The sequence below is a fragment of the Tamandua tetradactyla genome, chromosome 17 (genome assembly GCF_023851605.1).
Source record: "Tamandua tetradactyla isolate mTamTet1 chromosome 17, mTamTet1.pri, whole genome shotgun sequence".
NCBI lineage: Eukaryota > Metazoa > Chordata > Mammalia > Pilosa > Myrmecophagidae > Tamandua > Tamandua tetradactyla.
The window spans coordinates 7860884-7876126 of NC_135343.1; the positions used below are offsets into that span (position 1 = coordinate 7860884).

At 34.5% G+C, this 15243-nt stretch overlaps 1 protein-coding gene across 4 annotated transcripts in view; it reads right to left on the reverse strand.

Moving 5' to 3' along the window:
• Positions 1–15243, reverse strand: part of STRN (striatin) — a 174041-nt gene that overhangs the window by 84087 nt on the left and 74711 nt on the right. For all 4 annotated transcript variants that reach the window (XM_077133979.1, XM_077133980.1, XM_077133981.1 and 1 more), the window contains exons 5-6: positions 14937–15104; positions 13031–13166 (exon numbers count right to left, since the gene is read on the reverse strand). In XM_077133979.1, the coding sequence (XP_076990094.1) occupies positions 13031–13166; positions 14937–15104 (304 nt within the window). The remainder of the gene's footprint in view (positions 1–13030; positions 13167–14936; positions 15105–15243) is intronic.

The window sequence follows — 15243 nt, forward strand, 5'->3', positions numbered from 1 at the left end:
ATGTTAAAACACTGAATGAAGCTGCATCTGAGCTATAGGTTTTTGTTTTGTTTTGTTTTGTTTTGATTTTACTATTATTACTTTTATTTTTTTCTCTATATTAACATTCTATATCTTTTTCGGTTATGTTGCTAGTTCTTCTAAACCAATGCAAATGTACTAAGAAATGATGATCATGCATCTATGTGATGATGTTAAGAATTAATGATTGCATATGTAGAAAGGTATGATCTCTAAATGTTGGGTTAATTTCTTTTTTTCCGTTAATTAAAAAAAAAGAGAAGGGATAATTGGAGCTGAAGGGATACAGACTGTACAACGGGACTGGATATAAAAAAAAAAAAAAATTTAGGGGAGGGAAGGCTACCTAACTCATTCTATGAAGCCAATACCAACCTCATACCAAAGCCAGACAAAGATACTACAAGAAAAGAAATTACAGGTCAATCTCTCTAATGAATATAGATGCAAAAATTCTCAACAAAATTCTTGCAAATCTAATCCAGCACCACATTAAAAGAATTATACACCATGACCAAGTAGGATTTGTCCCAGGTATGTAAAATGGTTCAACATCAGAAAATCAACAAAGCAAAGCAGAAAAGCCACATGATCATCTCGATTGATGCAGAAAAGGCATTCGACAAAATTCAATATCCTTTGAATTTTGTGAAAACACTTCAAAGGACAGGAATAGAAGGGAACTTCCTCAACATGATAAAGGGAATATATGAAAAACCCACAGCTAACATCATCCTCAATGGGGAAAAACCGAAAACTTTCTCCCTAAGATCAGGAACAAGACAAGGATGTCCACTATCACCACTGTCATTCAACATTGTATTGGAAGTTCTAGCCAGAGCAATTAGACAAGGAAAAAAATTACAAGGCATCAAAATTGGAAAGGAAGAAGTAAAACTCGCACTGTTTGCAGATGATACAATACTATACATCAAAAAACCTGAAAAATCCACGGCAAAACCACTAGAGCTAATAAATGAGTACAGCAAAGTGGCAGGTTACAAGATCAACACTCAAATATTTGCACTGTTTCTATACAATAATAATGATCAATCTGAGGGGGAATCAAGAGAAAATTTTTACTTACAATTGCAATCAAAAGAATAAAATACTTAGGAATAAATTTAACTAAGGATACAGAACACCTATACAAAGAAAACTACAAGAAATTGCTAAAAGAAATCACAGAAGAAAATGTAGGGAAATATCTTATAAATTTTATAAGAGGCAATTTCTTAGATCTTACACCCAAAGCATGAGCATTGAAGAAAGAAAGAAATGGGAACTCCTCAAAATTAAACACTTTCATGCATCAAAGAACTTTGTCAAGAAAATAAAAAGACAGCCTACACAGTGGGAGACAACATTAGTAAAAGATATCTGATAAGATAAAGGTCTAGTATCCAGAATATATAGAGATCGTTCAACTCAAAAACAAAAAGACACACAACTCAATTACAAAACAGGCAAAAGACATGCACAGACACTTCCCAGGAGAGGAAGTATAAATGGCCAAAAGGCACATGAAAAGATGCTCAAATTCCTTGGCTATTAGGGGAATGCATATCAAAAGCACAATGAGATATCATCTCACACCAACCAAAGTGGCCATTATCAGTTAAACAGAAAACAATACGTGCTAGAGAGGATGTGGAGAAAGAGGCACACTTATCCACTGTTGCTGGGAATGTCAAATGGTACAACCACTGTGGAAGGCAGTATGGCAGTTCCTCAGGAAGCTAAGTATAGAATTCCCATGTGATCCAGCAATACTACTGCTACTCAGAGGACATGAGGGCAAGCACACAAATGGACATTTGCACACAAATGTTTATAGCAGCATTATTTACAATTGCCAAGAGATGGAAACAGCCCAAATGTCCATTAACAGACGAGTGGCTAAACAAGCTGTGGTATATATATATATGATGGAATATTATGTAGCTGTAAGACAGAATAAAGTTATGAAGTATGCGACAACATGCATGGACCTTGAGGACATAATGCTGAGTGAGATTAGCCATAAACAAAAGGACAAATACTGCATGGTCCCACTGATACGAACTAACATTAGTGAATTAACTTGGGGAATTTCAGCTAAGAACAGAGGCCATCAGGAGATAGAAATAAGATAGATATTGGGTAACTGGAACTGAAGGGAAACATGTGCAAAAGGACTAACTGCAAAAATTCAGAAATGGATAGCACAATACTACCTAACTCTTTTAAATTCAATAATGTTAGTATAGTGAATGAAGCTAAATGTGAGAATAACAGAGGGAGGAAGGCTGGGGGCAAAAATGAAATCAGAAGGAAAGACCAATGATAAAGACTGAGATGGTATAGTCTAGGAATACCTAGCATGTACAAGGATAGTGACTAAACGTACAAATTAAAAAATGTTTTGCATGAGGAAGAATAAAGAATGTCAATATTGTAGGGTGCTGAAAATAGATGGTAATTCATATTTTAAAATTTTAACTTATATGTGAGACTAAAGCAAAAAATCTTTATTTGGCATAAAATTTATATTTTGACTAGTACATTTCCTAACATAATTTATGTGGACAGTTTAATTGAACACCATAAGTACATGGAACCTTGAGTGGGTATGAGATTTTGTAGGTTTGTCAAGAATGATGCCCAATAAATTACAGAGTGATATGAACAGTGAATGAAAAAGTATTTGCAAAGTCCCCTTGGGGGAACGGTGAGAAAGGGGGGAAATTCAACTTCCCCATGTGGAAAATTCCTGATATTCTCACAAGCAGTGGGGACAATCAAAGCAATAGGCCAAGCCCTCAGTCTTGGGGTTTGTTCATATGAAACTTATCCCCACAAAGGATAGGCTAAATCTACTTAAAATTGGGTCAGAGTTACTCCCAGAGAACCTCTTCTGTTGCTCAGATGTGGCCTCTCTCTCTCAGCCAACACGACAAGCAAACTCACTGACCTTCCCCTCTCTCCATGGGACATGACTCCCAGGGGTGTAAACCTCCCTGGCAACGTGGGATGGAGATTCTGGAATGAGCATCAGGGGATTGAGAAAATCTTCTCGACCAAAAGGGGGAAGAGGGAAATGAGACAAGATAAAAGTGTCAATGGTTGAGAGATTTCAGAGTCAAGAGGCTATCCTGGAGGTTATTCTTATGAATTATATAGATATCACCTTTTTAGTTAAGGTATATTGGAGAGGCTGGAGGGAAGTGCCTGAAAATGTACAGCTGTGTTCCAGTAGCCATGTTTCTTCTACATGATTGTACAATGATATAGCTTTCGCAGTGTGACTGTGTGATGGTGAAAACCTTGTATCTGATGCTCCTTTCATCTACAGTGTGGACGGATGAGTAAAACATAGGGATTAAAAATAAATAAATAATAGGGGGAAAAAATGTTAAAATAAATTTAGTAGACCGAAATGCTAGTGATCAATGAAAGGACATGGTAAGGGATATAGGAAAAAATAGGGGAAACAAAGGCTAAAATATATTGGGCAGATGGAAATACTAGCAATCAATGAGAGGGAGGGGTAAGGGGTATGGTATATATGAATTTTTTTCTTTTTATTTCTTTTTCTGAATTGATGCAAATGTTCTAAGAACTGATCATGGTGATGAATATACAACTATGTGATGATATTGTGAATTATTGATTATATACCAACAAGAGAACGATCATATAGTAAGAATGTTCGTGTTTGTATGGTGTTATGTTTAAAAACATTTTAAGATTAAAAATTATAAAAAAAAAGAATGAAGATAAATGGGAAGACTAAAAGGCAGCAGACTTCTGTATTGTACTTGAGATACAGCCCCAGAAAAAGGACCAAAAATCATCTCTTTTCTGATAGTGGATCCCACCAGCAGCTCTTTTTACCATCTTCTCCTTAACACTAAGACAGGTTAACTTCTTTCCCCTTTTTGTGGCAGGAAGAATGAGCACAAGATATCAATATACCCTGGGGTGGGAGGAGATGCAGCTAAAAAACCTGCTTAGTAGAAAAGTGAACCGGTAAAAGATGGCACTGGGGGAGGAAGGTAGTAGAACAAGGGTCATCCATAAGATTACCCGTTAAGGACCTAAAGGAACCATCCTGACCCTGGCTACCTATCAAAAAAATTGTCAAGCTTATTTCAAGTAAGTGTAAAGATAAGATATTGAAAATCATCCTATATGATATGCATTTTTTCACCCAGGTAAAATATAAAACTACTTTCTTAGGAAATGGTGATGGAGTACTAATACTAAAAATCTAAAGGAGCAAATTCTTTTCCTATAACAGTTATTATTTACAATAATGGGGGGAGAGAATGAAGAGATGGAAAGTTTTATTCCAGAAAAATACTATCCAACAGATAGATAGCCAAGGTAACAATATCAATGGCAGACAAAATAGACTCTAAGGCAGAGAGTCTTATTAGGGATACAGGGTCAAAATTTAATGATAAAAGACTTTATTAGGGAGAAATGTTAACAATTTTGCATCTGTCTGAACACACCTAACTCACTCCATAAGTTTTTGTTAACAAGCCTATTTCCAGAGTGGCAATTTGAAAAAAATGTGGGATGGATGGATATATGGATATATGGATACATGAATAGAGGAGAGTTTCGGTTTGAAGTGTTGTGAAGCCCAGAAAAAACATGTCCTTTAATCCTTATTCAATACAGGATGAAAACCCTTTTGATTGGATTATTTCTATGGAGAGGGCAGTGGGGCATGTGCAATTATGAGTATGGCCTTTGGTTAGATGGAGATGTGACTCTACCCACTCAAGGCAGGATCTTGATTAGTTTACTAGAGAACATTAAAAGGAGAAATATTTTGGAGAAACCTCAGAATAGATGCAGACACTTGACGGACAGCTACTTCAGAGCTAACACAAACACACGTTTGGAGATGCTTAGAGAGCCGACAGAGAGAACAGATGCCTCAATATAGGCAGAACGCAGCAGACATCGCCATGTGCCTTCCCATGAGATGCTAAGTAAGCCAGAACCAAGAGTTGTGTCCTGGGGGAGCTAAGTGAAGGCCCACAAATGCTCAGAGAGGAAACCACAGGAAAAAGAGCTGAAATCAATACAGCCCAGGAGTAAGGAAACAGCAGATGCCAGCCACATGCTTTCTCAGCTGATAGAGGTGTTCTGGATGGCATCAGTCTTTCCTGAGTGAAGGTAATCTCTTGTAGTGCCTTATTTTGGACATCTTCACAGCCTTAGAACTGTAAACTTGAAACTTATTAAATTCCCTTTCTAAAAGTTGTTCATTTCTGGTATACTGCATTCGAGCAGATTAACAAACTAACAGACGGATTCATGCTCATCTATAGACACATACACACACATACACACACATGTATACACATCCATATAGCCTTACTAATAAAATAAGCTAGTAGCACATGTACCTTCTCAATATTCCTCTTAAAAATAACCTAACTAGAGAGGTTAAATTACATAAACTGAGTAACATTCCCAGTAATAATAAAGCATATAAAGTATAATAAAATTTAAAATATGCTAATGATCAAACATATTCTATTTAAGGAATCAGTTAAGAAATATAAACGAATTTTTTTATAGCCTTGATTACGTGAATTTCAAAGTATCTGGCTGTTGGTTCCTTGGCTATTTGTTACCTCAATATGTGGAAGAATTTGAATTTGTAATAGCTTTATTAATGTCAATGTTTATTTTTGTTAGTAAATGTTAATCATGGTTTTAGTTATTCTTTAAAAAAAAAAGTTCCATAGTCCTGAATACAGAAGACATAATTCTTAGCTTCAAAGAGTTTATATACTAGTTAGAATATTCATGTGCTAGGGCACAGTAAAAGACAGTAGTAGAAAAGGAATTAAAGTGCTGGGAAATTTTAAAAAGCAGATAATGACCTAAGAAGACATCATAGAAGAGATGACACTTGTCAGATCTTTAAATAAGTAGCATTTAAATAACTAGAGCTCTGAACTAGTTTGAGACGCCATAACCTAATTTTGTGAATAACATATTCTTGGTATTATTAAGCATTTGGGAATAATACTCAGAAATACTCGAGTTTCTTCTAGATATAAATCCCTTAAATCAGAAACCTGATTATATTTCAAGCTCGGGGCTTTTCTGACTTTTGAAGGTAATGCTGAATTGGACTGAGAGACTTTAGGCATACTATAAAGTAATTATTCATATGTTCTGATTATTAAGTATATAGATGCATGTCTGTGTTCCAAGCCAAGTATAAATTTCTTCCTCCCATTATTTTATAGTATCTATGTCTCTTCTCTCCTTCATAAATACTGTCATTGAAAAGAAGCATGCAGACTCAAAAGGCTTTGTGAATTTGTCAAATTTATTTCTGATTATATACAGTACGGATAAATAAAAACTACAGGTGGAACGGATATGGAAAGTGGTAAAAATTTTAAAGAAATGATTTTTGTTTGTTATAGTCACTGTTGACTACAAGCCCTGAATGGATACAGAAAGCAGTAGAGTTGGAGGAGATAAATTTTATTATAGTCATTGTTGACTATAAGCTCTGAGTGAATATAGAGTTGTAAAAAAGGAGTTTATGAAACTGAATTCTGTCATAGTTAGTGCTGACCAAAATTTAATGAGTCTGTTTATCATATATTTAAAAAAAAACAAAACTAGGTACTCATACAAAATAAAGTTTAGTTTTCTCCTTGTTAAATAATGTGAATTGTAAGTCTGCTTTTAATATAATGTTTAAAAAGGTTTGTCTTTTTAAAGACATCTGAACACTCTGTCTAGAAAACAAAGATTTTACATCAGAATAATATCTTTGTTAATGTTTATGTTGACCTTACCATACTTTATTTCAGAAGACAAGTCTTTTCACTGTTAAAGGAAAAATTGTTACAAATAATTTGTTCTTACATCTTGCAAAAGTAAGGTGCAAAACAGTTTAACATATTGCACAGAAGTAGTTCAGGAAATATTACAGCAGTTAATACCCTGTCGCTGGTTAAATGTGCATAGGTAAAATATTATTCATATATTTAGAGATTATATAAAATTCCTAAAAATTTGACAATCTTCTCACTGTCCATGTTATATCCTGATACTAATCTGTATGATGTTAAACAGTGGTATGGTGTTGTTAATCATGGCTTCAGTTATTCTTTAAGAAAAAAGTTCCAGATTATAGGAACAGCCAAATCATCGACTGCACTGTTTTGCTCTAATACTTCTCTAGAAGTACATGTGGTCACCTGTAGGTTAGAGGTCCATCTAACAAAAAGGACTATGGATACTCAATGTCCCTGGCCATTAGAGAAATGCAAATCAAAACCACAATGAGATATCATCTCACACACACCAGAATGGCCATTATCAACAAAACAGAAAACGACAGGTGCTGGAAAGGATGTGGAGAAAGAGGCACACTTATCCACTGTTAGTGGGAATGTCAAATGGTGCAACCACTGTGGAAGGCAGTTTGGCGGTTCCTCAAAAAGATGAATATAGAATTGCCATACGACCCAGCAATACCATTGCTAGGTATCTACTCAGAGGACTTAAGGGCAAAGACACGAACGGACATTTGCACACCAATGTTTATAGCAGCATTATTTACAATTGCAAGGAGATGGAAACAGCCAAAATGTCCGGCAACAGACGAGTGGCTAAACAAACTGTGGTATATACGTACGATGGAATATTATGCAGCTCTAAGACAGAATAAACTTATGAAGTATGTAACAACATGGATGGACCTAGAGAACATTATGCTGAGTGAGACTAGCCAAAAACTAAAGGACAAATACTGTATGGTCTCACTGGTATGAACTGACATTAGCGAATAAACTTGGAATATATCGTTGGTAACAGAGACCATCAGGGGATAGAAATAGGGTAAGATAGTGGGTAATTGGAGCTGAAGGGATACAGACTGTGCAACAGGACTGGATACAAAAACTCAGAAATGGACAGCACAATACTACCTAACTGTAATGTAATTATGTTAAAACACTGAATGAAGCTGCATGTGAGAATGATAGAGGGAGGAGGGCTGGGGACAGAAATGAAATCAGAAAGAAAGACAGATGTTAAAGATCGAGATGGTATAATCTAGGAATGCCTAGAGTGTATAATAATAGTGAAATGTACAAATTTTAAAAATGTTTTGGCATGAGGAAGAACAAAGGAATGTCATTATTGCAGGGTGCTGAAAATAGATGATAATTAATACTTTAAAATGTCACCTTATGTGTGAGACTAAAGCAAAAAATGTTTATTTGTTACAAAATTTAGATTTTGACTAGAGCATTTCCTAATATAACTCATGTAGATAGTTTGACTGAATGTCATAAGTACTTGAAATCTCAGGTAGCACATGAGATTTTGTTGGATTGTCCAGAGTGATCCCCCGATGAATCCCAGAATGATTTGATCAGTGACTGGAAAAGTATCTGCAAGCTCCCTTCGGGGAATGGTGAGAGTGGGGAGAAATTCAACTTCCCCAGTTGAATTCTTGATATTCTCACAAGCAGTGTGGACAACCAAACCTATAGGCTGAGCCCCTAGTCTTGGGATTTGTTCACATGAAACTTAACCCCACAAAGGATAGGTCAAGTCTACTTAAAATTTAGGCCTGAGAGTCACCCCCAAGAGAGCCTCTTTTGTTGCTCAGATGTGGCCTCTCTCTCCAGCCAACATGACGAGCAGTCTCACCACCCTCCCCTTCTCTGCGTGGGACATAACTCCCAGGGGTGTGGACCTTCCTGGCAACTTGGGACAGAGATCCTGGAATGAGCTGAGACTCAGCATCAAGGGACTGAGAAAAACCCTAGAATGAGCTGAGAATTAACATCAAGGGATTGAGAGAAACTTCTCGACCAAAACGGGGAAGAGTGAAATGAGACTAAGTGTCAATGGCTGAGAGATTCCAAACAGAGCCAAGAGGTTATCCTGGAGGTTATTCTTACGCATTAAGTAGATATCACCTTGTTGTTCAAGATGTAGTGGAGAGGCTGGAGGGAATTGCCTGAAAATGCAGGGCTGTGTTCCAGTAGCCATGTTTCTTGAGGATGATTGAACAATGATATAGCTTTCACAATGTGACTCTGTGAATGTGAAAACCTTATGTCTGATGCTCCCTTTAGCTACTATATCAACAGAAGAGTAGAATATATGGAATAAAAATAAATAATAGGGGGAACAAATGTTAAAATAAATTCAGTTTGAAATAGTGGTAAATGAAAGCGAGCGGTAAGGGGTATAGTATGTATAGTCTTTTTTTTCTCTATTATCATTTTATTTCTTTTTCTGTTGTCTTTTTATTTTTTTCTAAATTGATGTAACTGTACTAAGAAATGATGAATATGCAACTATGTGATGATATTAAGAATTAGTGATTGTATATGTAGAATGGAATGATATCTAAATGTTTTGTTTGTTAATTTTTTTTAATTAATAAAAAAAGTTAAACAAAAAAAGGACTATGGAGGAGAGGCAGGACAAACATATAAATTGTATAAATTGTATTTTATCTGTTGATTTATATAGCTCCAACGAATGAGCAGAAGTGAAGTAGAATAGAACTTCTGCTATGGTTTGTTAATACAAAACAACTGTCCCAGGTTTTTGCGTCTGAAAGTGGTGTCATTTAAAAATGTTTATAAAAATTAGAACTTAGATTATAAGTTTCAACTGTTATCTTCAAATTATGAAATGCTTTGCTATTTGTATAACCTAGTAGTTGCCTGGACCTTTAAATACCTGTATAACACCTGAGACTCAGATTTAGTTCTCCAGTTCTGAAAGTCAGCATAACTCTAAACAGCAACTGTTTTAAAAAAAAAAAAAACTGAAAAAGATCAAACTCCAATTAAAGATATGATGAAACTGATCTGGTTAAGACTAAGGTAAATCAATACATAAGGTAAAAAAAATGTCATCTCTTTTTAAAGCTTTTACTTTTGGGTGAGATAAAAAGAAAAATGTTTATTTTGTCCAAAATTTAAATTTTCTGTAGCACACTATCTAATTAAATCTGTCTAATTCAGTGTTAAAATCAGTGAATTTAACTAATTCTAACTAAAACTAGTAATTCTTATTTTATATAGAACCTAGAATATGGAACAAAATCTTAATATTCAGTAAAGTTAATGTTATACCATGATGCATCTAAGAGTATTTTGGGTAGAAGATGAAAAAGTATTTCTAAATATTCAGAGGGACTGAATAAAAATTAGATTTATTAAATGTCCCCTCCTGGGAAATTCCTGACATTTTCTTAAGCTAAACAGGATCCCAATTTATTAAGTTAAGATCTCAATCATGAGGCTTACCCTGATGAAACTAATTTCTGTAAGAGCAACTGAACCTATTTATAATTTTTGCCAAAGAGCCATTTCCAGAAATTTCTGCTGTTACTCAACTATGGTCTCTCTCTAACCTTCTCCCCTACGTGGGACACAATTTTCAGGAGCGTAAACCTGGCCCTGGCATGGTTGAGACATAAGTTCCAAGTATGAGCCTGGCTCTGGCATTGTGGATTAGTTAACCAAAAGGGGGAAAAGAAATAGTTTCAATAGCTAAGAGATTTCAAATCAAATTGAGAGGTCATTCAGTAGTGGCTGCATACTTATGAAAGTTTCAGCCAGATACTGCAAACTGCCACAATATGGCAAACCCCAACCAACGGTATTCCTAGAAACCCTGAAAGATATTCTGAACCCTATAAAATTTTACTTACTAATTTGTTTTTCAGAGACTTAAAACCTCCAGATTGTTCCAATGCCAGAGATGCTCTGAAACCCAGAAATACAAGACTCTCCAAGAACAACCGGCTTTATCATTTCATTCCTCTGCCCCCTCATGACAATGCCCCTTTGCAGCCTTGAAGCTGCTAGAAGAGTCATCACCAAGATAACCCTCAAGATTGAGAGATAATCATCACTGAGAGGGAGGAATTATAACTGAGAAATTAGGATTTAAGGGATGATTCTGATTACCAAATCATTATATAGATATCCCTTTTTGCTTTCAGGTGTACTGAAATTGACAGAAGGGAATACCTGAAATCCCTAAACTATAATTCAGGCACCCTGATATCTGAAATGACTGTTAAAGCCTTATCTTGTACCTTTGTGATTGGAGAGCTGTTACTCCCTTTATCATTTGTTTGCAGTAACTTATAGGGCAAAGGCCCTAATACTAATGAAAAATTTGAAGTCAACCATTAACTAGTTTCAGTCCCTTATTTGTAAATTATATCAGCTAGACTCTAATACTGAAAAGATAACTTGTCTCCCTTCCTTTGTGTTTACAAGTTAAGTATGGAAATGATAATGATAACACTGTCTCCTTTTCTGCTGAGAGCTTGCTATTTGAAATTGTTATGACCTCATCTCCTATTACTAAAGCCATAAAAACCGTGACACCTCTAAACTCAGAGAGACAGATTTTGGGCTGACAAGTCATCTGCTCTCCTACTACACGCCTAGTAATAAACTCTTTCCCTCTGAAAAGAAAACTAATTTATGGCTAGGAATTTATAGTAAAACTATACCTAGTAGCTATAATAGTTTATATGTTTAGATATCTAATTGATGAGATCCTTAAAGAAACATAAAGCATCATAGAGCTGCTATTTATCACTGAGCAATGAATCAAGTATTTTGATGGGAAACCATCTCAATGCAATTATTCCACAGAAATCACAAGTCAGTACACAATTAATTTTCAAATGATGAGGACAAATAAAAAGACAAAAACTATTACTACTTGTTTAAACAGAAAAACAAAAATTTAGAGTGGCACCTGAAGTTCAAATATTTTTCCTGGCAGGGCTATATCAGCAAAGCATTATGAAACAGTGGCTCAGAGAACCAACAGTCTAGTAGTAATAATATGAGAGCCAGTGAAGCCCAGGAAGCAGAGAGCACAAAGAACAGAACTTATACTTAGCACTTCACAAAATCATTATCATATACAGGGTCTCAATTGTTCCTCACAAAATCTTCTAGGGATGTGTTTTTTCGTTTTTCTTTTTCACTTTCTCTTTCTGGAGTGATGCAAATGTTCTAAAAATGATCATGGTGATGAATACACAACTATGTGATAATATTGTGAACCACTGATTGTATACCATGTGTGGGCTGTATGTGTGTGAAGATTTCTCAATAAATAAAAATTTTTTAAATCCTCTAGGAATAAGATGGGCATTCAGTATAATGTTTATTTAACAAACTGAATCATTAAGAAGCATAGATAACTCATGGCAGAAGTAGGATTTAAGCCCAAGGCTTCTCATTCTAGATCCAGTTTACTTTATATTACCTTACTTTTCTTTCGTAAATAAACACAAAAAAGGATAAAGCAAAGTAGGCACTTTTACTTAAAAATGAGGAGGAAAAAAAAGAAAAAAAAACGGAGAAGAAAAGGAAGGGGGAAGAAGAAAGGAAAACAGGAGAAAAGGGAGAGGAAACAACTTAGAGATACCTCCTAGTCCAAGAAAATACCATGAGAAAGTCCATAAATTTATAAGGAGCTGAACAAAATTATAAAATAACCTTAAACAATTCTGAAGAAACCAAAGGGAAGCATTCTGAAAGTGGGGATGCTTGGAGAATCTGTTTACCAAAGCAATCTTGATAGGAGGGACAAAAACTACAACAATTAGAGCTGATACCAGTTACTGCCAGACTCCAGGATGGGTCTGCCAGTTCTACTGTCTTACAGTAACCAAAACAAGGCAATGGTATAAGAAAATGCATAACATTTACATATTTGCTAGCCCTACAAAAAGAAATGTCATGTTTAATGAATTAACAAAAAGTTAAAGAGTAAGGACTTCCAAGAGAAAGTTGCTTTACTAAAAATATTCTTGAATACAAAATGAAATAAATACTAAAAAAGGCTTTAGATTAAATTTCCCAAATTCATGAAAAAAATGTTAAGGGTTTAGACTGAAGGACCATATTATTTTTTAAAGTATGCATTCTATTCACTAAAAATACTTTATCTGAGTTGTCCAACTCACCGTTGAAGTATCAATGATGCTTTTCTCTCTCCCATCAATATCATCATCTTCATCCTCATCACTGAAATCTACAGCTGCACTTTCAAGAAATTTGAAATTATCCAGCACGGAGGCAGAATCTGTTAACTCGGATTTTCTGGTTTAAAACATGTATATTTTGCTCAGTTAATTTTATTTTTTTAACTTTAGCATAAGGATTAATCCATGATACGTTGTGTTAATTCTGGTTATATAGTGTCTATGATTCCCCAAATAAAATTACGATCCATTGTTTCTTATCCACTCCACTTCTACGGACTTAACAGGAAGTGGATATACTTTTTAAAGTATTTTGCAAACCTACCTATTTAACTTAGTGGTAATCTAACATAAAAGAACTGCCCCTTCTGACTCAGTATTATTTTAATCCTTGAGTCAAACAATGTATTTCTTTTTTAAAAATATTTTTCTTATTATTGCTGCTTCCATTTTTCTCCATTCTTCTCTCTGCAATTCTTCCTCTCACCTCTTGAATTTTCAAAGGTATAAGACTTGAATTTAGTTCCCTGGAAGTAAACTTAGTAAATGGCTCCCTAACGGCCAGAATATCTCCAGCTCACTGGGAAATGTTTTAGTAAGAAGGTATTTTTTGGGCGGGCCACAGTGGCTCAGCAGGCAAGAATGCTTGCCTGCCAAGCCAGAGGACCCTGGTTCGATTCCCAGTGCCTGCCCATGTGAAAAAAAATAATAATAATAATAAAAAAATAAATCATAAATTTCAAATCTGCTGAGAACTAGGCTTTTGTTTTTTTCCCTCTCTGTTCTCCACCCTTACCTAATTCAGATTTAGAAAGATGCTCTGGTCAATTTCAAAACCCAGATCAAGACCAAAACATATAAAAACTAGAGTAGTCTTTTCTAAAGTTCTTCACAATGACTTAAGTTTACACTTCTAGGTAAAAATACAGCCAAGAATAATGTCCAATATGTGGTCTATGTCTACACAGAGAAATAATCCATAGCTTACATTTATAAAAACAAGTTAAAATATTCTTAATTATTAGTAAATAAATTTAGTAAAGGCTCCAAAGAAATTGTGTCTATAAAAACGTATTTCTGAATTTTTACCTAAATTCTATAATTTTAGCTTATGTTCCAAATAATCGGAAGTTTGCTCTCATTGGAAAATTTACAGATTTTAATGAATACCATTCTTCTAGCCTAGATATGTGTTCAAATAACATCACATTTAGACTATCATGGAATCTTTGGCTTTTTAAGAAATGAGGCAATTTTTTTCAATAAAGGATCTCCCTGTTAACTGTTCATGTTTATGTTAAGCAGAATTATACATAATCATATAATACATCAACCCAAACTTCAAAAATAAAGATTTCAAAGTTATTAATTTTTTTGCTTCCCCTATCAATTAAATATTATATACTTAAAAGGATGGATTTAATCAAAGGAAAGATGAACTACAGCATTACTGGACAAGCAAAAGTCATTAAGAAAATTTTACTTCTAAAGAATTTGAGGTAATTATATTATTTCTGAGTAATTTTCATTCTTACAGTTTTGAATTAGAATTTCTAAATAAGATCTTTTATGAAGTTCTAATAAAAGTTCTAAGTTCTTTTATGAACTTCAATATACTATTAAAATGCATATTGAATACACAAATTTCAAGCAAATAAAAATATCCCAGGTTAAAAAAATTATATTCATGAACTTATTCATATATAAATGATAGCTTTAATCTTTATGTATCACCTTGTAACTAAACAAAATTTAAAACTTTTTACTGAATTTAATAATAATTAAATTATTTCTGTATCACTATCTAAAAGTACAAGAGGCACCCATTAAACCAAAAAAAACTTAAATAAAAATTAAAAATAAAACACTTTTCAGACAAAATACTTACCCAATCATTGCTGTCTCTTTAATTTCAGCCTCTGTGCCATTTATAACTGAATCCTGATTTTTGTCAACTTCCCTGTCAGTGACATCACTTGAAAAGCCCAACAAGGCTCGTACTCGTTTAGATTTCACATCTAGAATAGTGTCCGTGTAACCCACCTCCTGCAGATACCTGCACAAAGAGGTTCCTTAGAATTCAGTCATACCAGAATCAGCATTCTGTAATTTCATACGTAAAAAAAAAAACATTTCTTTAAATTCGCTATCTGAAAAAAACTCAACAGTACCAGACTATGCTAATAAGACTTGCT